The following is a 23,676-nucleotide window of genomic DNA, read 5'->3' on the forward strand; positions in this document are numbered from 1 at the left end:
AGGGAGTGCTGTATGACTGCAGGGCCAACACAAGGTCAGTCAGGAGTTAATGTATGGCTGAGGTGCAGATCTGGATCATCTTTGGGGGGAGGGGTATATAAAAAGGCTTTTCCTGCTCTGGGCTACTAATGTAAGAGGTTTTCTGCACTCACACATATTTCCCACTCCCCTCCTCCCTTTTCAGCACATGGTCCTGGGAGACTGTAGGGTTGTCTAGATGGAAATTACATTGCACTTTCTTTTTCTCACTTTTAGGGGATTCTGGAAAAGGTATATTAAAAGAAAACAAACAAAGAAATGACCTAAAGGCAATCCTATATAATAGACAATTGACGGCGATGATGTCATATCCCATAGGGGGGGTGCAGCAGAATCCATGCATTATGCACCAACACAGAATTTTGTCATTTTGTCATTGACGGTTATTTACAAATAGAAAGGAAACATTTTTCTATATAGACAGAATAACTAATTATAAATAATACATTTTTATTGATGCATCCAGCCCGCACATGCGAATAATGGAGGTGATGATTCGGTTATATTGGAAGAGGGATCTGCCCTCTGCAGAGGATAAAGTAAAATATTAGGGAAGAGGTGCTTTGGTGGCGGAATGACATTCTACAGGGTGTTAATCTGTATTTCCACAGGACAGAGACTGACCCTTGTGAATTAGTAAAAATCCGCTACTTTGTAGCAGCAGACAGGAAAAGGGGAAGGGTGCAGTAGGGGGCGCAGCTCATGGAATAAAATACTCGCTAGCATCAAATCCTTTGTTTTCTATAAATATAAAATATTTGGCCCAAAGTCACCAATTCTGTTGCTAGTCACAGTCATGAATGATAAGTCACTGTGATAGAGGAGGAGTCACAGGCTGCCAGCTATACACAGCACACAGGGTTTGGGTGGATGCAGAAGGAGCTTTTCAGCCCTTGCTTGGATTTTGTCTTTTTTTTTTCCTTCCAGAGCTGCTGAAGACTAGAGTCCTTTTTCCCATTTCTCCACCCTCCTATTCCTCCCCCTTCCCAGTCTCCAGATGATGCCTCCCACTTGTGCTGCATGCAGACCCTAGTTCTGCACCTCTGCAGAGAAGGGAGGGAGGGGAAGCAGGGCTTTTATTATATTGAAATGTATTTTATTTATTAGAGGATCTCCGATTTGGACCTAGAAGATTTCCGCAAGGGCTTCCTATTTTGGATGTGTAACATTATTTATTTTTTTTACCTTTTCATTTTTCCTTTTTTTTGTATTTTCCCTTTTTTATTTGCCATCCCTCAAATGGCATTACTACATCACGAACACTGGATTACACGGTTGTGTTAGGAATAACATCTGGATTGTTTATTTAATATCTGCAGGATTATCAAAAATATTTTATCAAGAAAATGGAGAATGATCTTTTTACTCCACTCCTGGAAAATTTCATGAGCAGTCCTCTAGTGAGCTGGGTAAGCAGCAGTCTTCTGTCTTTTCCTCCACACTGATCCATGTGCTGCTATGTCTCGATTAACGTGTCTTTTTTTTCTCCCCACCCAGATCAAGACTTTTGGATCCTTGGTCAAAGGAAATGGGACTCTGCTGGATGAATATGTTGCTCTCGTGGATGGCATTTTCCTCAATGAGGTCATGTTTCAAATGTAAGTGAAAAATTAGGGGATTTGAGCATGGGTGATGGGGCAATGGGGAAAAACTGCAGCCGTCCCTTATAGTTATACCTGCTGCAGAGCCTCTTTTGCGTCACAGCTAGGATTTGATTGTGACTGTTTCCAAATGTAAGCTGTATTTTTTTTCAGGAGGTTCTGCAGCAGCTTCTACTAGCATTCTCTGCCTTGTGGGGAAAGTTCAAATGGACTAATGCAAACCAGCTCTAGTGGAAATTTAAGAAATCTGATGCCTCCGGGGCTTCACTGTCTGGAATCCATATGAAAAAAAAAAAATCAGATGGTGTGTTTGCAGGTTACTTTACTGGGAGCCATACTGTCAGCATTAAAAAAAAAACACTGGGGGCCTGTACCACTAAGTGTGAGGATAAGAATGCTGTCATCTCCCACTGCTGACAGTGACTGCCTGATTGACTTTGACACCCATATACAATGGCAGAGGATTGAATTAAATACCCCCCCTTCTAGTTAAGCCTACAAGTGAAGGAATTAAATGGGTAATAATGAGTTAGTACTGAGGGCTTGGCCGCGTAGGACCATGCTATTGTGGAAAATTGTTGAATGTACCGTGATTGTGTTATTTTGAGGAAGAATTAGTAAGGTAGGATAATCGTTATCTAATGCACAATCAGAAAACATGTGGAGGGTGAGATGGCCTGCACTGAAAGATAAGGAAGTCCTGTGCTTCAAGCCTAGTCATGTCAGGAGGATGTGGGGGTCTTATTTCATAACCACTGTTGTCTGTTCTTCGTGATTTATAGGCCACAGCAAAAGGAAACTGGTGAAAGTGTCTATATTCTGTATATAGCTGAGAGAGATGTATATTTGTAGTAGTTGGCCTCTAATCACCCCATCTCAGATCTCCTAGCAAAGACAAGCGATAGCCTATATCACATAATCGGTATTCTTACTTGCTCCTCTTTCCATTTAATTAATTGAGATTTCTGGAAAGAGAGGAGAAGCAACGTAATCCATTTGAGGGCCCAACCACATTGAGAATAAGTTTGCTTCTTGAAAATCCATTAGGTGTCTGGTACTTGTAGTTTCACGATATATTTGAAAACCTATGAACGTACGCATGGCCATGTGTATAGGGGATTCGGGAGAGGTAGTGGGCTACCAAATGATTGTTCGGCTGATGGCGATCTTGTGTATGGCCAGCTTAAACTGTTGAGCAGAAAACCATTGCCTGACATACACAATGGCCCTGTCATACCGTCAGCCCACAGGTCATACTGCCATCCCACAGGCCATACCGTCATCTCACAGGCCATATTGCCACCCCACAAAGAAAATGAGACCCATCAGGTCATATTTACCTAAAGCTATAAATGACCAACCTTACTGTCTGCTCCACTGACAAACAACCTAGCTGACCTTGGGTCATATCTTACTGGTAAATGTTGAATTTTCTACTGACTTATAATGATGTGTGATGTGTCACCATAATCAATGGATCAGGTTTGTATTTGGTTTTCAGGTCTCTTTTATAGTCTCGAAAACATAAGCATGTAGCATAAATCAAAAAAATTAAGCCCGTTAATTCGTCTTTGTATTCACAGTCAGCAGTTGGGGGGATATCCAGTACATGGACACTTTTTTCCTTAAAAAGCCATACAATAAGAGGAAATATGACACTGAGTAGGACCATGCTTGTTTATTCATAGTGCTTAACCTCTTCTGAAAAATATGCTTCCTTTTTCTAATGAAGGTCTGGTAGGAATTTCAGTGGCCATTTATGTATTGAGCTGCTGCCTGGGGCACTTTTGGCATTCCAGACAAATCCTTTTGTTAATTTTTGTACTGCTAAAGGCCATACAGGTGACTTTAAGTAGTGCAGAAACTCTACCAATAAATAACCTTTCCTTCATTAGGGCTATATATCAAATTTATTTCTTGTACATATAATGGCCAAACCAAGGGTCGCTCGATCTGAACCAAACACATCTAATAGCACAGTCATAGATGCCTGTATTAATTGGACAGCAATGCAATGACAGGCCAGCGTCTCTCCCGACCCGAGCGTGACAGGCGCATAGAAATTTATGGAGATGTCATGGCCAGTCCATGCATTGCGATCCAATTTAGGTCCTATTTATATGACCATCTGACTGTGCCCATAGGAATATTTATTAGTTTTTGTCACAAGATCCAACATTGGACTGTGATTTGTAGAGGTAGTACAGATAGGAAATATATTTTTTTTCTCATGTGGTCTTGAGACTTAGCATTTTAGATGAGTCCACATACAAGCTGCCATGACTGTTTTACCTGGAAAACCACATGGCCTTATTAATCAAACCACTGTCTAGATTTGCTGTAGAAATAAAACTTGCTTTCCACTTGTGGACTCACCCTCGGGCCTCATTCCGATTTCTAATGTCATATTTTTTCATCCATTTTTCATGTATGCAAAAAAAATCGAGCTTCTCCTACCCATTAAACAGTTTAAAAAAAACAAAACAAAAACAAAAAACCCAACCTGCGTAGCTTCCATGTGTTGTCAGTTTTGTTTCATGGACTTGTTAATTTGAATGGACTTGTTTGGTCTACAGCTCAAGAAAACAGACCTGTTTCCATGTTTTTTTATTTCCTTGTGGATATTTGGTGTCCAAAATAAGACAGATATGTGAACAGCCCTATGGACTCTAATGGGTACGTTGAATGAGGCCTAAGGCTTGCTTTTAAATAGCACAATCCATATGAATGTCTGTGTCCATCCAGCCACAAGGCCAGGCTTGATCATGGGCTTAATGACCCAAACTCAGTGCTTGGACTGGGCTGGCCGACGACTCTCCTGACCCCAGCGTGACAGCTAGATAGAAATATATGAAGCTGACACGTTCGGGTCAGGAGAGCCACCGGCCAGTCCGTCCGTGCACTGTGGTCCGACCTTCCTACGATTTATACGTCCGTCTCACTGAGCCCTAACTATGTTATAAGGGGTCTGCTATGTTGTCATTTCAGATTATAAAACGCGCACATTTTTCACCTACATATGGTTTCAAACGTCTTTGAATGTATTCACACAGTGCAGTCAAGAGGCATCTTTGCCACGATGTTTTTCAGTAGTTTCGCCAAAACTGCAATTTTTACCTCAGTGTCTGAATTTAACCTTATCCACGAAATTGCTGGTTTTGTTTTCTAAGAGATGAAGCCTCCTCTTGGTGCAAGTGAAATTAATATCTTCCACATCAATATTCAGCGTTGTTGTGTCAGCCTGTAGATGAAATCATGTGAAAACTCATGATGTAAAGGCCACATGACAAACATGGAGATCTCCAGTCTGTGCACAACAAGCTTGCACTTTCTCATAGGCGTTTCCATGGTGACTGGAAACCCGGGGCAGTGAATGCATCCATGAGTTGATGTGGCACAATATACTAGTATATGGGAATGCATTTATCCGCCTCATTTACTGTTTTTCTTCCTTGTATGGGGTCTGGGATTTGGTTTAAGAAGAAATACCTAAGTTTGATTGCAAACACCATATAAAGACAATTTAAGTGTTATTTTGGTATTGTATAGACAGAAAACTTACATTTTATTGTGATCCGTAGATGTCGAAGTAACGCCAAAATGTAATAAGTGTGAATAAATAATATATTAATAAAGCCGGCAGACCATCGGCCCATGGCAATGTTGTTAGAACGACGCCGCAGCAGACACGATTAACAAAAAAGATGCCGACATTGATTTGTCAGTAAGGTCCACTATAAATACCCTATTTCTAGGGTATTAATCAGACTGTATTGTTGGAGGCTTTACGTCATCCACAGCTAACGGCAAACCATTACTGACAAGTCGTTGCCACCTTTTGACTTTTTTAATTTTCCGTTTTAATTGGGATTTCACACAGGAATTAAAACTGATTGTGTTGCCCATAACAACCAATCACAGCACAGCTTTCATTTTGCTAGAGCCGTTTTGGAAATGAAACCTGAGCTCTGATTGCTTGCAAAGGCTTTGACATATGAGGCCTAGTGTCTTTTCTTTTAGCCTAAGGCTGGTGTCACACGTTATATATTGGTTGCAGATTTTTTTTTTTCCAAATAAAATCTGCAGCAGTTTACAAATGCTAGGAAAGGTGATAGGTTTTGGGCTGTGTGCTCACGTTAGCGTTTTTGAAGCGTTTGTTCCGGATCAGACGCTTCAGAAACGCTTAAAATAAGCTTCCCATTCATTTTAATGCATTTTGGCCTTTTTGTGCCAATGGATGCATTTTTTCCGCTAAGGAAACACTTAGCGGCTAAAAACGCAGCATGTTCATTAATTTTGCAGAGTAGTCCGCGTTTTTAGCTATTTCCTATGGGCCCAGAAGACGCAAGGAAAAAAACGGGTCAAAAATGGCCTTTTTTTTTGTTGCTGAAAACGCTCAGAAATAAAACGCGCGTTTTCTGGGAAGGAATCCGGTTTTGTGTCAGGTTTAAAACGCTAACGTGGACACATAGCCTAAGGCTGTGTGCACATGCTGCGGATTAGGTGCGGATTCATCCACGCGGATTTTGTAAAATCCGCAGGTCAAAATACCTGCGGTTTTACCTGCGGATTGTTCTACAGTTTTGCCCTGCGGTTTTTCATCTCCTCAATGGAGGAGATGGGAAACCGCAGGGGAATCCGCAGAAAGAATTGACATGTCAATTCTTTCTGCGGATTGAAAACCGCAGATAATCCGCGCGGAAAATTCCGCACCATCTGCACTGCGGTTTTTGATTCCCATAGGGAATCATGCTACTGTACAGTTTTTGCTGCGGGTCCGCAGCGGCCAAAACCGCTGCGGAACCGCAGCAAAATCCGCAGCGTGTGCACACAGCCTAAATGTAATCTCATCATACTGCATGTTTGTTTAGTATAACATTTACACTCAGATTGGCTTTTTATTGTGTTTTATAAATCAGTGGCACGTACGGTAGATTTCTGTTGTGGAAACTTACCATTTTGGTTCTCATATTACTCATTAGCTAAAATCCACAGGTTAAATTGCTCACCTGGCACGTTTTGGCTCGTTTCCACATAAAAGCACTTGAATAAGTGCTGATTTTAGAAGCAGAAATGCAGCAGATTTTAGTTTAGAAATCTGCACCAAACACCCAATGTGTAACTCGCTGAAAGGCAGAAGTGAATAGAGCAAGAAGTATTATTTTTTCCTTTTTTTATTTTCTATTACTTATGAATTTGTTGATTAAAAAACATTTCTAAAAACTGAAGCGGTGTTTTTCTAAAAATACTGTGGCAGATTTAAAACAAACATACATTGGGGAAAATTGGGTTTGATTTATTAAAACAGGCATGACACGTAATATATTTTGTACGTTTTAGGCGTAATTCAGATGTCAAAGATTTTACTGGTAGGCAAATAATGGTCACTGTTTCATCAGCATTTAGGCTTCGATTTTTCATCAGTGTTTGGTAATTTTGTACATTTTTCCTATCAATGTTTCATAAGTGGTTTTCTCGTACAAAAAAAAAAATTCAAAGCTTCTCCTACCTATTGAAATGTGAATTACGGACAAGGCATGGATGACCATGTGTGTTGTCAGTGATTTTTTTACAAACCCATACACTTGTATGGTTTGTTTTGAACCGTGACTCGGAAAAAAAATGGATATGTTTCTGTTTTTCTTTTTGTGGATCACTCAGTCCACGAAAAAGCACAGATATGTGAATAGTTACATATACTGTATATACAGTCATATGTAAAAGTTTGGGCACCCCTATTAATGTTTACCTTTTTTCTTTATAACAATTTTGGTTTTTGCAACAGCTATTTCAGTTTCATATATCTAATAACTGATGGACTCAGTTATATTTCTGGATTCAAATGAGGTTTATTGTACTAACAGAAAATGTGCAATCTGCATTTAAACAAAATTTGACCGGTGCAAAAGTATGGGCACCCTTATCATTTTCTTGATTTGAACACTCCTAACTACTTTTTACTGACTTCCTGAAGCACTAAATTGGTTTTGTAACCTCATTGAGCTTTGAACTTCATAGCCAGGTGTATCAAATCATGAGAAAAGGTATTTAAAGTGGCCACTTGCAAGTAGTTCTCCTATTTGATTCTCCTATGAAGAGTGGCATCATGGGCTCCTCAAAACAACTCTCAAATGATCTGAAAACAAAGATTATTCAACATAGCTTTTCAGGGGAAGGATACAAAAAGTTGTCTCAGAGATTTAACCTGTCAGTTTCCACTGTGAGGAACATAGTAAGGAAATGGAAGAACACAGGTACAGTTCTTGTTAAGCCCAGAAGTGGCAGGCCAAGAAAAATATCAGAAAGGCAGAGAAGAAGAATGGTGAGAACAGTCAAGGACAATCCACAGACCACCTCCAAAGACCTGCAGCATCATTTTGCTGCAGATGGTGTCACTGTGCATCGGTCAACAATACAGCGCATGCATAATGCCTTTTTGTATGACCAAACAACTCAATCTTTGTTTCATCAGTTCACAGGACCTTCTTCCAAAATGTAACTGGCTTGTCCAAATGTGCTTTTGCATACCTCAGGCGACTCTGTTTGTGGCGTGCTTGCAGAAACGGCTTCTTTCGCATCACTCTCCCATACAGCTTCTCCTTGTGCAAAGTGCGCTGTATTGTTGACCGATGCACAGTGACACCATCTGCAGCAAGATGATGCTGCAGGTCTTTGGAGGTGGTCTGTGGATTGTCCTTGACTGTTCTCACCATTATTCTTCTCTGCCTTTCTGATATTTTTCTTGGCCTGCCACTTCTGGGCTTAACAAGAACTGTACCTGTGTTCTTCCATTTCCTTACTATGTTCCTCACAGTGGAAACTGACAGGTTAAATCTCTGAGACAACTTTTTGTATCCTTCCCCTGAAAAGCTATGTTGAATAATCTTTGTTTTCAGATTATTTGAGAGTTGTTTTGAGGAGCCCATGATGCCACTCTTCATAGGAGAATCAAATAGGAGAACTACTTGCAAGTGGCCACTTTAAATACCTTTTCTCATGATTTGATACACCTGGCTATGAAGTTCAAAGCTCAATGAGGTTACAAAACCAATTTAGTGCTTCAGGAAGTCAGTAAAAAGTAGTTAGGAGTGTTCAAATCAAGAAAATGATAAGGGTGCCCATACTTTTGCACCGGTCAAATTTTGTTTAAACGCAGATTGCACATTTTCTGTTAGTACAATAAACCTCATTTGAATCCAGAAATATAACTGAGTCCATCAGTTATTAGATATATGAAACTCAAATAGCTGTTTCAAAAACCAAAATTGTTATAATGAAAAAAGGTTAACATTAATAGGGGTGCCCAAACTTTTACATATGACTGTATGTACTATCTGTGAAAAATATGGATAGAACACGTACGTGATTCACAGATGATTGGATGGGGCTTTAGATTGTTCTTAGGGTATATTTCCATGGGGCGTATTCCTTCAGTATTTGCTGCGTATTGGATGCTGCGTCCAGCCGTTACAGCATAGTAGAGGGGATTTTTTGAAATCCCGTCTCCACTATGCGTGCAAACACGCAGGTGGCAGACCTGCGTAACCGGACATGTGTTGCGTCTTTATAGGCCGCAGCATGTCTATTTATCTTGCGGAGACGCTCTGTCTCCGCAAGATAAATAACACAGTCTATGGGTAGGATGCGGTATCACCGCATGTACAACAGGGGGGCGGTGCTTTGGCCGGAGCGGGGTTTCCGTTGCGTCCAAAGCGCTGCACATCCGGACCGTGGACACATACCCTTAAGGTTTCATTCAGATTTAGGTTTATCACAAACATTTTCTGTGTTTTTTACTGATAAAACATATACCCATTAAAATCTATAGAGCTGTTTACGTATCCATATTTTTTTGAGGATTGTATTATCACAAAAAATCAAGGAGACATGTCCATTTTTGATCTGAGTCATGCATCAAAATTACCCATAAAAGTCTATGGGCCTGTGAAAAATCATTGACATGTGCAATTCGTGTTTAACATTGCTATAGGTAAGAGAAACTTAGCAATTTTTTTCTTGCAACATTTTCTTGCGCCAAACTTCACCACACCACTTCTGGGTCCTCCAAGTCCACTTTTTCAACTTTTGAGAAGTATGGTGCAAAAATAAAAATTTTTTTTGCATAAACTACTTGATAAATGTAGTTAATTGCGAATGAAACTGTCTTGTTTACATGTACATGGAGACTTTCCATGCACACAGTCACGGTCATACAGGTTCAGCCTCTAGATTTCTGTCCTTGTGTGTTTATATATTCAGGGACATCCTTGGTATTTTATAATGTCATTAGCTACACTGTTTCTAGTTTAACTCCTCTAGACAATATTTTTGCTGATGAAGGGTGTCTGTAGCTGCCTAATGTGAACTATGTGACATAGCAGATATTCTACAAGTAATGGTTAATTTCCTAAAATGTTATTGGCTCCAGAAGGGTTGTACAATAGCGCCATACTTGTCTACAGGTGCTGAGTGGTATTGAAGCACAACCCTATTTATTTTATTGAGCATGATTTGCAATACCTGACAAAACCTTGTAGATTTGTACTTCTTTTTTTAGAGGACAATAGCTATGTTTTTGTCATTTTGTATTACCCTTTTAAATTGATGATGGCTAGAATCTGTTAAGTCACTGGCAAAGTGCTGGAGGGGGAGATTCGTTTCACTGAGGCTATTAGCTTCAGTGATTTGAAATATAGAAGCTTGCTCTAGCACACTATGTGTTGAGTGGGGTTAATCGACCATTTTAAGGACTGGGTTTTTATGGACAACCATAGAGCGGTTTGGAGGTTGTCCACCTTCTCTCCACCCCACGGTGTGATCTGGGGTTTAAATAGTTGGCCTCCTGAGGCATTTGGTGTTTAGTGTGTCTGGAGAAGCTAACGCCAGAGAAGAGATCGTGTTTGTGCTAACCTGAACCTTGTGTTTTTGCTAACCCTGAGCAGACGGATCCCCGCTATCACAAGGACTGTACTTTGTGTTACCACTTTGTTTTGTTTTCCTGATTTTTGCCTAAAGGGCCGTATTTATTTTTAGTTCACCATGGTTTATGCCACATATAAAATAAACCAGTGGAGATCTTAAAGAGACAGTGTTCCCGTGTCTACCTCCGTGCACAGCTGAATGATCCGATTTACATTGCACAGACTTTCTTTATATGGATTTTGAAATGGATTATACGCTAAAATCCACGTAGAAAGCTGCTTAAAATACTATACGAATAGATTCCTATTGATTTCAATAGGCCAACGCTACTAGAGTCCACATTGTCCCCCCCCCCCCAAATATGTTTTTTGGATATCTAACATTCAAATAAATTGGAAGCTTATACAGAGCAATCCTGAAAACTGGGCGCTAGAACCTGGGAACCCCCATTCTTGAATGGAGCAGAGGTGGACCTCTGCTCAATTAATTGTCAAGAGACTGCCAGAAATAGCCCAATGCTATACTTTTCTTTCTCCAACAATACCATGGACCATTCATTTAGAGTCAGTCAAACATGCACCCCTCCGTTTCTTTAATGACGGGGTTCTGCAAAAGCCCAAATCCCAGGTTGCAGAGCTCTGTTCTCGAGATTGCTGGTGGTCCCAGCAGTCAGACCCTAGCAATAAATAAGTTAACCCCTATCCATGCAATAGGGGTTTTTTACTATTTTGGGAATAACCCTTAAAGATTCCATGTATGACTTTAGTGTTCATTTAAATCTGCACTCTCATCTGTCTTTTACCATGAAAATTAGGTGTGCCAATAATTGTCATTTGCATGAAGGCCCTTTTATATACGAATACTTCTTCCCATTTGGTGCCCCATGTAAACATGCACTGAATCATCCTGTATTCAGAGTTGGCTGATCGTATTTTTTTTGCACCCTAATAATCAATGTTGGTTAGCAGCAGGACTGGACATACTGTGGGAAGAAGGGCCCTCGCCAAGTGTCCGAGCCGGAACCAAGGGGACAGTCACCTAGGTTCCGGGGGAAACTGTTCCCGGGGGACAGAGTTCAGGGACAGACCGTTGAGATGGACAGATGGGCTGGGGAGGAGCCAGTATAAAAGGGGTGGGGAACGCTAGTCACAATAAGTCAGCAGACCGGGACAGAAGCAGCAGGAGACCGTGGGAGCGACTGAGAGCCAAAGCGACTTACCAGAGCCAGGAGAGACATCCACCTAGGACATCAGAGGGACGGTGCCCAGACGACCATCAGAGCCGCTGCCCCGCTTCAACCCGCGGCCGCTGCCGCCTCATCCCTGCCCGCGGACGCTCGCGGCCGTTGCCACCTCGCTCCAGCCCGCGGCTGCGGCCTATCCGCGGTCGCTCTCGGCCGTTGCCGCCTTGCTCCAGCCCATGGCTGCAGCCCGTCTCCCGCCACCTGCAGCTACCCTGCTCTCACCCGTGGCCGCGGCAAGTCCAGTGTCATCGGCGGCCACCACTGTCCCGCTCCGGTCCGCGGCAAGGGCTGGGCTGTTGCTCGCCGCAGATTCCCCTTTGCAGCTGTTAGCTGCACAGGTGGCCTGCCAATCGCCACCCCGCATCGCTGCCACTTGCCCCAGTCCGGGGGCTGCGGCCCATCCGTCCAAGGACTCCTCTGGGGCCTGTGGTGCCCCGGTGTCTCCGGAGCGTCGGAACGCTCAAAGAATAAGTCAACTTTTCAGCAGCTGGGCCCAGCGACTGCTACGCTGACGAACCACCATCCAGAACGCTGAGGGATGTCAGGACGGCTAAGGTGCTTATATAGTTAAAGACCCGTAGTCGGCCATACCGCGGCCCTATAGTGACCAGCTTTCGCCGGACGTAGTCGTGTTCTACTCTGTTCGTGTTTACTTGTATTGAGCCCCTGCGAGGGCAACTCTTGCTACCCCTTTGGTTGGTCAGGATACGACTGAGGACAGTTACCTCTAAGCCTATAAACGTTATTACTAAAAGCACTAAACCATCTCGCGCCTCGTCACTGCGTCCTGCGTACCTGCTAGTACCACAATACCATTGGTGCAACCGCACCAGGGCCCAATAGATAAGGTGGCCCAGTACCACATGCAAATCAGGGGGAATTGTGTATTATTGGGAAAGGGCCCAAACATGGTACTTGTATGGGGGCCGGGCCCTCTTCTGTCTGTGTCCGCCCCTTGTTTGCAGCACATCTTCCCATGTAAGCAAAGGATGTGCTCCTGAGAATATGTAAACTGTATGGGGAAGAGTAATGATTATTTGATTCTAGGTAATGAATGCTGATTTAGGATGTTGATCGGTGTTTGGAACTTGCTTCGAGCAGATTATTAGCATGTGTAATAGGATTCTTTGTATGTGTCTTCCAGTTATCGGGTAATCTTCTTTATTTCACAGATGGTTTACTCTTGTTTGTGCTTTATAATAGTCTGTCTCTTTTGTAACAGGAAACTGCTCTCTGATTTCTTGGTGAGATTTACAACAGCCAATATGAAAAAAAAAAATAATCAGAACAGCAGATGGGAAGGTAACAGCAGCCTAAACCAATGATGTGACGTGAGACACTTTTAACTACCTTACACCCCCTGTAGAAACTGAAATTAGAGTTAATCTGTTAGCAAGTTTTTGCTATGTAATCTGATTACAGCATAAGGTAGGGTTTAAAACACTGAATGCAACGATGTGTCACATGTCAGTCCGTGTGCTGTTGTTTACTTACACTACAGATTTTATCATCAGGACATTATTATTGCTGTGACTAGCTTACTCGCGGGCACTCACCCGACTCTGCCCTCTCCTTTTGATGAGCAGCTCACTGTCTATAGACTATATACATAGAGAACCTGCTGTGGGCGGTGGCAGCTTTTCTCAGCTCTGCTGCATTGCTAAATCTAAAAACTCTAATTGTGTCAGAACTGCTGCATCCAGTAAACTAAGTGATACATAATTGGATTCAGCGGCTTCTCTACATCATGCTGCTTTCAGGTGAGGTTGAAAATGCCTGCTGACAGATTCCCTTTAAAATGTGGCCCTGAATTATGGCTCTGCTGTATTACTGCACAGCTAAAAAGCAGCCAAGGCACAAATAATGTGGAGTAAATTAGTGGTTGATATCAGCACTGATTAAAGCTTTGAGCTATTGACTTCACACTCGCTTTTAAGGTCTACACTATTTTTTTCCATGCTATATTTTAAACCACTTTCTCCTCGCTAAGAATTTTATTAGGGTAAATTTTACAGGGAACCTGTAACCAGGTTTTCCCCTTATAAAGTATGGCCACCACCATTAGCATTTTTCACAGCATTCTAGAATGCTGTAAAAAGTCCCAATCCACTCTACAGATCCAAAAAAAGACCTTTTGTTATACTCCAATACAGAACTGTCCTGTCTGATGGGAGTCTTTCGTCTTGATCCAGCACCTCATCTCTTCCTACAATTTCTGTCCTGCTTCCATGCGTTGTGTGGATAACATGTCCTACTTCATCCACACAGTGTCCCCATTATGCTCTTGCGCAGGCGCACTTCTCACTGCCCAGCTGAGGGCAGAGCTAAGTACTGTAATGTGCATGCGCTGGGAAAGGCCAAAGCGGTTCGATGAAGCCGGAACATATATGCACTACAGTACTTTGCGCTTCCCTCAACAGGGCAAGGAGAAGGGTTCCTGCGCAAGAGCATGATGGGGACACTGTGTGGATTATGTAGGACACATCATCCACATGAAGCAGAGAAAGAGGACACCGATCATAAGAAGAGAGGAGGCGCCTGATCAAGACAAGAAACGTCCATTGGACCGGATTATGCCATCTGTGAGTATAGTAAAAGGTCTTTTTTGGGATCTGCAGAGCGAATTGAGGACATTTTTGCAGCATTCTAAAGTAGTATGAAAGAGACCCTAATGGTGGTGGTCGTACTTTATATGGAGAAAACCTGGTGACAGGTTCCCTTCAACTAACTTATTTCTGGATCAGTTGGTCAGTATGCAGAAGAATTCTGACATCCATCTCTCATATGAAACCAGACTTTGCATTGGAGAAAAAGTGAAGGCCGGAGCAAAGCCGCCCACCCCCCTTCCCAGGCGTGGGCGGAGGCCGGCATGACAATGGGTGGGGAGGTATAGGGATATTCATTAAGGGGAAGGGTTAGGAGGCAGTTATAAGGCATGGGTTATGGGTGGGACTTACCATTTCCCGCTCTCCTGGCCTGGATCCTGGCCCGCCCGCCCTATGTTCTATCTGGTTTACTGATGCGGGTCGTGATGGCCTTATGCGGTTTGGGGGGAGTCCTTGGAGTTGGTTTAAATTTGGTACAGGAATCCATGGGCATTATGGTTTCCTCAGTCTGGAATTCAATTTAATTGGATCTGGTGAAATGGAGTGGGGAAGTCGGCTAAGGGGTCGATTTCCCAAGGTTTGGAGTGAACATTGGTATATTCGTGGTTGTGGTGCTCCCGAGCCAGTGGGGTAACGGCTGAGGGTAAATGAATAATTTGGTGGTTGTTCACTTACTATTTGGTACTCACCAGATCTTTCGTAGCTTCAAGGACTCCTCCCAGGGGGTCTAAAAATGTTATTTATTCTGAAAGTTTTGTTTTGTTATGTTATTTAAATAAAAGGCTGCTGTGGCCATAATTATTCCAAAAGAAGTTCGGTGTCAATGGTTTTATTTAAGGGGTTTCGCTAGGTGTGGGAGGTTATCCCGGAGAGAATGCACCAATACCAGTGTCAGTAACAGAATTGGTGTAAAGAAAAAGTAGAGCGGTGGCTCAACCAAACCTCTCACGTCACATATTTATTTATTTTTAAAAATCAAAAGCACCTAAGACAATGATGGCTGGAATCCGACTGACAAGTCTACTTTTCCTTCTTACAAGTTTTGATAAATCAGTGACCTCATCATAACTGGTTCCTCTACTTTCCTTTGTACTCGTTTTGATAAATCATGTTTTTGCTGTAAATAGTCAGCATCTTTCATGTATTAGACTTAGAATTTTCTTTTTTCTTTCCAATTTACACCATGAGGTAGACATTTATTTACAGTAAAGCAATGATTAATGATTCACATAAGTTGACTTTACAAACTAATTTTCCTTTAGACAGACACGTATACACCCGGGACCATATATGCTGCAGACAATTATCCTACTTGTTTGTTTCTGGCATGCGAGTAGAAACTGGGGTCTCAAAGGAAATTCATGAAAACATAAGTAAGAGGATTTTCCCTGAACATCATGCACTGATAATTGTGACTGAAGTACTTTGCAGTAGACTTAACATAAAGTATCTTTATTCTCTTCCAGCTGTACAAGGTCTATGTGTACCGTAGTTATTTTTTAATTACAGAAATGCCACTTATATTGAAACTAAATGGAAAACACGAGCTAAAAGATCATCAGAAGCTCTCTAAGGCTAGGTTCACATTGCTACAGTGCTCTCTGACGAGCGCTACATTGGGGTTTCTGTCGGAACACGCTGAAAACTGTATTCCAACAGGTACCCCAATAGATTCCTAACTGAGCCATTCACATCAATGAAGCCAACGGAATCACTGTGAACATTGTCTGGCCTCCATCCTGGCAGTATTCATCTTTTTCAGACATGCACAAAAACATCTTTATACAGGATTCCCACAGAAACCCCAATACAGTCCTCAGCGGAGATCACTTTATTAATGTGAACCTAAGCCTGTTTACGACATTACTGCTCTTTCTCCAACATTTGAACCAAGGTTCTCAACCTCAGTTCTTATTTTTTCTTTCAACTTCTCCAAAAATCATGGAAAGTCTACTTTTTTTCTTTTCTTTTCTTAGAGATACACTGGAAAACCAAATAAACGGTATCTATTCTCGATGATTCTACTTGTATTTCTTATGCTCAGTCGAGTTTACTGTCAATAGACGATTCTTCATCCACATTGACTAGGATGTCTCTTCCTAGGCTGTGCTTGGAAACTGTGAAAATACCCACAAGCATAACTTGGAAAGTCCTGGGCTACAATGTAAAATCTATAACAGAAGCCCCCCAGCTACCACTTGCCTTATAATAAGTATATAATGCTGGTCTCTTGTTATGTGGCAGACGTTCCTTTACAGCCCTCACATGAGACTGTCTGGATGCGGCTGCTATCACTGCACCATCCATATCTCTATCTATGACCCTGGGCATACTACTGAGAATACTGATTGCCAGTGATTGTAAGATGAATGACTTCTCACAAAGATGCTCGGACTCTACTATAATAATAATAATCTTTATATAGCGCCAACATATTCTGCAGCGCTTTACAATTTAACAGTTTCAAAACACAAGTCATAAGTAACAACGTTAACAATACAATAATTAAAGCAAAATAAGATGAAATAAGACTATGTATAGACTTTGGCCATGCATATGAGAAAGTCTCAGATATGGATTATTTTTCCATTATTGTTCAAAAAAAATCTGATAACGCTACAATTTAAAGGTTCTTTAACACTTACCATGATTTTTGCCGCCCGTTTTTGCAGGTCTTATTGCCGTGATTTTCACAGTCTCCCGCAAAAACCCTTCTCGGATCGCCGTTTTTCCCAGTTTTAACAAATTTGTGTGAAAAAATGCTGTGTTCTGCAAATACGGTGTACCGCAAAAACAAGCCACCGATATTTTTTCACGGCTGTATATACAGCCCTCACGGCCATACGGAGCACAGCTCTCCAATGAATTTTTGCGGGCCGTTTCTGCTGCCTCATAGAAATCTATTGGGGCTGCAAAAACGGCCCGCAAAAGCATGGCACGTGTAAAAGAACCCTTACCAATATGTGTAATGTAAGAATGGGCCGTGTGTGAAAAACGCCTTGATAAACTATTCATTGAGTCTATAATTCACAGGGAAGGTCTGTATGCAGTCATGCATTGACAGGAATGTTGCCAGGTAGCAGGGGACCATGTTCATGGGTCACACTGTCCTTATGCCTAGAGGATGCTGCTTTTATGGGGCCATAAATTCTGTGAAGAAACTTTAGAAATAATGGTGCATTCCTGTTGGAATCTGAAAAACAAATGGTCAGTGTCTACAGGCTGGAATTTGTTTTGTGCACGATTCAGGATACATACTTCTATGGGTTTATAATAACCTTATTACATGATACTATTCCAGCATTGCTTAATAGCACACCAGCCTGTTCTTCATAATTGTACATTAATATGTGAGAAAAATATTCAGAATTGAGAGTCCTCAGTGGTTGTGATATGTGATGAGGCAAGCCGGGCTGAGTTTGCCTTTTTCAGTAGTTGTGCATTGTAGGTTCTTTGGTGATGGTGAGCCTATGCTTATGTCTTGAGGTATAGGATGTACAGTTATCTAACTTCTAAAATAGCCTGTGATTGATGGATTACACACCCGATCATAGAAATATTTCAGATAATTGCTATATATGCACATCCCCATAATACAAGTACATTTTTTCAGAGGTGTAACTACAACAGGGGCAATTGCACCTTGGCTGTGGACCCTAGGCGGCCCCAATAGTCCCCTAAAAAGACCAATGAATGCTATGAAAGACTTGCAATAATTGGCAGCTTCGTTGGAGCTTTTGCATTAATGTCCATGACCTTCAAATTACACCACTGCATGTTATGTATGTAATCTTGGCTTGTCCGGTGTTGATGACCAAACCTTCACATATGTTATCAATGTCTGATCAGTGGTGGTCTGACTCCTGGCACCTTCACCAATCTCACCTGTTTGCAGCTCCCATGCTTCTAGATGTACACCTTGTGCAGACCTCTAACAGTGTAGTGACTGTTCTAAGGTACTGCAGTTCAGCTACCAGTCACTTCAAGTTGAGCTTTAGCTTCCAAGAACAACCACTACACAGTATACAGAACTGTGCCATCTGGCCCGTACACTGTGTATATCTGTCCTCCATGGAAGCTGCAAATACCTGATGGGTTGGAATACCTGGTGGCGGACCCCACCAACAAGATATTGGTGACCTGCCCTATGGTAAGGTCATCAATAACAGTTGGCTTGGTACAGACATTCTCTTAAGGGCCCCGTCACACATAGCGACTCAGCAGCGATCCCGACAACGATATCAACTTGTCAGGATTGTTGGTGAGTCGCTACATGATCGCTGGTGAGCTGTCAATCAGACAGCTTCACCAGCGATCAGCACCAGCGACGCCAAGCTCCCGGCGTCGCTGTGCACGTTAGTTACCAGCGCCTGATGCAGGGAGCTGGTAACTAAGGTACACATTGGGTTTCTAAGCAGCGTGCGTCACTTAGAAACCCGACGTGTACCTTGGTTACCAGCTCCCTGCATCAGCGCGCTGGTAACTAAGGTACACATCGGGTTTCTAAGTGACGCGCGATGCTTAAAAACCTGATGTTTACCTTAGTTACCAGCGCGCTGATCGCTGGTCTCCCACCTGTCACAAGCAGCGATGCGTGCTGGCCAGCGGGAGACCAGCGATCAAAGAAATGTCCAGGGCATTCCAACAACTATCAGCGATACCGACAGGGGGGCCGGTCGCTGGTCAGTGTGACACACAGCGATCTCGCTGGTGAGATCGCTGTTACGTCACAAAAATTGTGACTCAGCAGCGATCTCGCTAGCGAGATCTCTGTGTGACGGGGGCTTAAGTTTTTCCCTGCAATGGGATATCTAATCTCCTCTCTACATCATGGTGGGCTGTGGCACCTAGATAGAGCTACAGCTTGTGAACATGAAGATGCAAATTTGTGTCCCTGAGAGACCTGATCACAGCATGGAGGAAAAGTGAATAATATAATTGGAGGTGGGGAGGATAATAATGTTCACTATTCCCATATGTCACAAGTGATCCTCCTTGGTCAATGATTAGCTGGTCATGCATTTCTGGTAATTTTTGATGTATAGAAACCTGTTCATACATGCTGTAAAAATGCCAGCTGTGGGGAGAAGGATGAGGATTACAGCTTTCATTTTTTATTTTTATTTTTCAAAGAGTCTAAGTCCTTTTAAGTATTTTTTATTCCCAGGAAAACCCCTTTAAAGGCTAATTTGTTGATGGAAGTGTCTCTGTATTGGTAATAATGGTAAGGACTGGTCTTATTTTTTTGGTTTATAGCCTCTGATTAAAAATTAAATTTATTATTTATTACTAGCTGAAGAGCCCGGCGTTGCCTGGGCATAGTACCTAACTGTGGGTCCCGCTGTCTTCCTTAACAGCTCCGCTCTCCACCCGCCAGTGTGGGGAAGGTGACTTGACGGACAGACGTGACTGGCAGTAGGAGGGGACGAGTTGTACACCAGAGACAGAGATTGACAGGATAGAAGGGCGACAGCTAGGAAAGGTAGGATAGAAGGGTGTAGTGTTGGAAAGTGACGACAAGATGGCAGGGGAGAGTAGTGTAGGACTGAACAACAGCTTATGGCTCAGATACGCTTAGTCATGGGGGGCGGGGAGATAGGAGTCCGGGTGGGAAATTCCTCTGTGAGAGAGGGGATAAATAGAAGAAGGCGGGGCTCGAGAGGAGTCTAGTCCCAGGAGGAGCTCAGAGGAAGACAGAGAAGAGAGAAGAGCTCGGCCAGGGGGACGGACAGAGAAGAGACAGTCAGGGGGGTGGCCCTGACCCGACGGACCGCAGGACAGGCGAGGTGACGTACCGCAGGACAAGTGAGGCCCCGGGGGTACCGACTGGAGGACGACCTCTGACAGGTGAAGCGCTGGGGGTAGATTGGTCTAGGACAGCCCCCAGTGAAAGATCCGCAAGGTGCGTTACTGCGACTGGAACGGAGGTACAGGTACCCGGGCCTGGAGACAGTGTGAAGAAGCTGCGGTGCATGTTTGGTGGTCGTCAGGAGGACGACGAAATAAACCTGGAACTGTTACAACTGGATTCCGTCTCCGTCTCGTCTGTGCCTCGTATGGTAAGCAGTGGTCCACCCCCCAATCCCGGCCCTTACCACACCACCATGCTCTCTCCTTCCGCAGCCCTGCTCTCCACCCGCCATCACGCTCTCTCCTTCCGCAGCCCCGCTCTCCACCCGCCGTCCTTTTCTATCCCTCCGCAGCCGCGCTCTACATCCGTGTCCCGGTGTGTCTCCACAGCCCCGCTCTTTTCTTCCACAGCCCTGCTGTCCCGCTCTCTCCCTCCACAGCCCTGCTCTCCCGCTCTCTCCCTCCACAGCCCCGTTCTCTTCCTTCACAGCCCTGCTCTCCCCGTCCACAGCCCCGTTCTCTTCCTTTACAGCCCTGCTCTCCCACTCTCTCCGTCCACATCCCCGTTTTCTTCCTTCACAGCCCTGCTCTCCCGCTCTCTCCCTCTACAGCCCCGCTGTCTTCCTTCCTCCACAGCCCCGCTCTCCATGTACCACACGCGGTGACGCCGGGACCAGGAGAGAGGGGTGCGCAGATTTTTCATTCAGCCAGAGTGGGCAAAGCTGGGCGGAACTAGAGCGGAGCTGCAGCGCATGTGATTGGGCGGCCTGTTGGGGCGTGGCCTAGTGCAGTAGTAGGCCGCAGTAGAAGCCGGGGAGTAAATTTAGGCTTCCCCGGAGTGGGCGGAGCTGGCCAGAGTGGGTGGATCTAGAGCAGAGCTGCAGTGCGTGTGATTGGGCGGCCTGCGGGGGGCGTGGCCTAGCACTGTAGTAGGCCGCAGTAGAAACCGGAGACTAAATTTTGGCCGGGAAGCTGCAGGGGAGAGGGGGGGATAGAGCAGTTGGCGATGGGGAGCGCCGACTGAGTCGGGACAGGGCTGGGAGGGTGCCAGCACTATTCGGCCCCTGTCCTGAAGACTATCTTCCTCCACAGCCCCGCTCTCCGTGCAATGTCCTGCTGTATCCGTCCTCAGCCCCGCTCTCCATCCGCATTCCACTCTGCTGCTTCATGATTGGTTGGTGTCCCACTCTGCTGCTTCGTGATTGGTTGGTGATACACACACACACATTGAGATTTATATATAGAGATGCTTGGTTATATAACACCATCATATTCCGCAACTCTTTACAGACATCATTCTCTGTCCCCATTGGGGCTAATAATCTAAATTCCCAATCAGTATGAAACCCAAACAAACTCCTTACCGATGTTGTCTTTTGTCGGATTAGAACCTAGGACCTCCAGTGCTGCCAGGCAGCAGTGCTAACCACTGAGCCACCATAAAAAGAATATCAATATATTTAATATACATCATGAAGCGTCAAATCTAACATAATGCAGTGCATGAATAATTACAATTCCATTGTAATGTATGGCTTATATGAATAGTGAATATGAATGACAATACTGATAATTTTCGTGTCTGACTTTCATATATTTTATTGTGAAAGCCACTTTATCAATGTTGGGCACAGGGCACCTTGTAAGAGGAAATCTACAGTGGATGTTGTGTATCTTCTAGAACTTTTTATCTTTTCTTCCTCTTATCCAGTACAGTAGGGAGCTATTCCAAGTATGTCAGGTATTTCCCCTGAAGGTACCTGGCGCCTTACACCATGCTTTGATAAGAAGTCTTGGCATTCACTATCAAGAAGGTTAATTTTTACTTTATGGCTCTCAGCCAGGAAAGGGCATCTCTTGGCATCCTCTCTTTTGTACACAGGCTTTGTCTGCTATTCCTAAAAGGCTCACTGTTCAATAGTGTGCAGTAGGGAATTGATTTGTCAAGACACAGTGTTCCATTTATTAATCCCTGCAGCCGCTACAAAGATCAATTGATCTCTTTCCTTTTGAAGAACCTCTGAATAATCATGATTAGGTTCCGGGACAATAATCCTCACGTGATGGGGAGTGTGAAGCATTGCTGAAGATTGAGTGCACAGATCATGATAGACGATCATATCATAATAATCTGTGTCTTGTCATGATCACATTTAATCCTGTTCTTTATGTCCATAAATGATCCCTGAATGATTGGTGTTGTAATGCATGCTTATATCTTCATATATGGGGAAAGCAAACATTTTCCCGGTTCCCTGTGCTAGGATTCGTTTCTGTATCAGCAAGACGTAAGTTTACATCAATATGGGTCTAAAATGTGCCCAAGAAAATGATCCCATGTGGGCATTTTTTTTATAAAGGAATATAATTCTATTGTTTGAGTTCCTAAGTGCCCAGTTTCATAGGGGTTGCTTAAATGGAGCAGAACGAGAAACAAAAACTAAAATTGGTTATTCTTTCTGGCTACCATTTATTGGACATCTACAACTTTGGGGGGCACTTTGTTGTGTAAATGAATGTATTCTCCATTTAAAATAATTTTTGCAATTGGGTTGCATGAAAAATTTTGCGACTTTTTTTGTTTTGTTTTGTTTTTTTCAGGCTTTGTTTCCTTTCCCCTCAATGGATACTGAATGAGTTAGATGAGGATCCATCAGTCAGCTTATTCTGACCGTTTTTAACACCTTTATCTGTCTTCCTTTCATGTGTCTGTAGTCATAAATTAGCTAAGAAGAACTCAGAAGAAGGCACAACAGTTATAACCTTCCTATCAGAATGAGATAACTGACGGATTCTCAGATAACTCATTCTGCCAGCAATAAACATTGCAAAACAGAGGCTATAGAGACTAAAGGCCCCTTCTCACATAGCGAGATCGCTGATGCTTCACTGATTTTGTGACGCAACAGCGATCTCGCCAGCGATCTCGCTACATGTGACACATAGTGGTGACCGGCCCCCCCCGCTGGTTATCGCTGATCGTGCTTGAATGTCCTGGGCCATTTTTTCATCGGCATCCCGCTGGCAAGCATGCATCTCTGTGTTTGACGCCGACGAGCGACCTTGTTGGCGACGCAGAACTCAGGGACGCAGGCTGGAATCGTTCAGAATAGCTGCTGTGTGACAACGCACCAGTGTTTTTTACTAGGTCGTATCGTTGTCGGGATCGCTATGTGAAACGGGACCCTAATGGTGCAAAGTTTTTAATGTGACCCAGTTGAAAACCCAAATACCCTGGAAGGTAACCGTATTCTTTACACCACCTCATGCTTGTGAGAGTCCATCCTTCCCATTGATGCAGGAAATAATGCTGATGTAACTCTCAGACAATTCGCCCAACCCTTGTTCTGAATCAGGAAGAGGATTCACCTAAATTTTCACCATTGAACCATACCACAAGTGATTTCCTTTGGTG

General features: G+C 43.4%; 1 protein-coding gene across 6 annotated transcripts in view; it reads left to right on the forward strand.

The window, feature by feature from the left end:
• The first annotated feature begins 252 nt into the window (after positions 1 to 252).
• Positions 253 to 23,676, forward strand: part of CCDC88A (coiled-coil domain containing 88A) — a 276,380-nt gene continuing 252,956 nt past the window's right edge. Inside the window, exons 1-3 of one of the 6 annotated variants that reach the window (XM_073553887.1) lie at positions 253 to 270; positions 1,359 to 1,448; positions 1,537 to 1,637. In XM_073553887.1, the coding sequence (XP_073409988.1) occupies positions 1,386 to 1,448; positions 1,537 to 1,637 (164 nt within the window). In that variant the 5' untranslated portion in view covers positions 253 to 270; positions 1,359 to 1,385. Of the gene's footprint in view, positions 271 to 934; positions 1,449 to 1,536; positions 1,638 to 23,676 lie in introns of those variants that run through there. The other 5 variants (XM_073553894.1, XM_073553893.1, XM_073553890.1 and 2 more) reach the window with 5 other exon arrangements.

The sequence above is a fragment of the Dendrobates tinctorius genome, unplaced genomic scaffold (genome assembly GCF_039654945.1).
Source record: "Dendrobates tinctorius isolate UK_male_01 unplaced genomic scaffold, ASM3965494v1 ptg000203l, whole genome shotgun sequence".
NCBI lineage: Eukaryota > Metazoa > Chordata > Amphibia > Anura > Dendrobatidae > Dendrobates > Dendrobates tinctorius.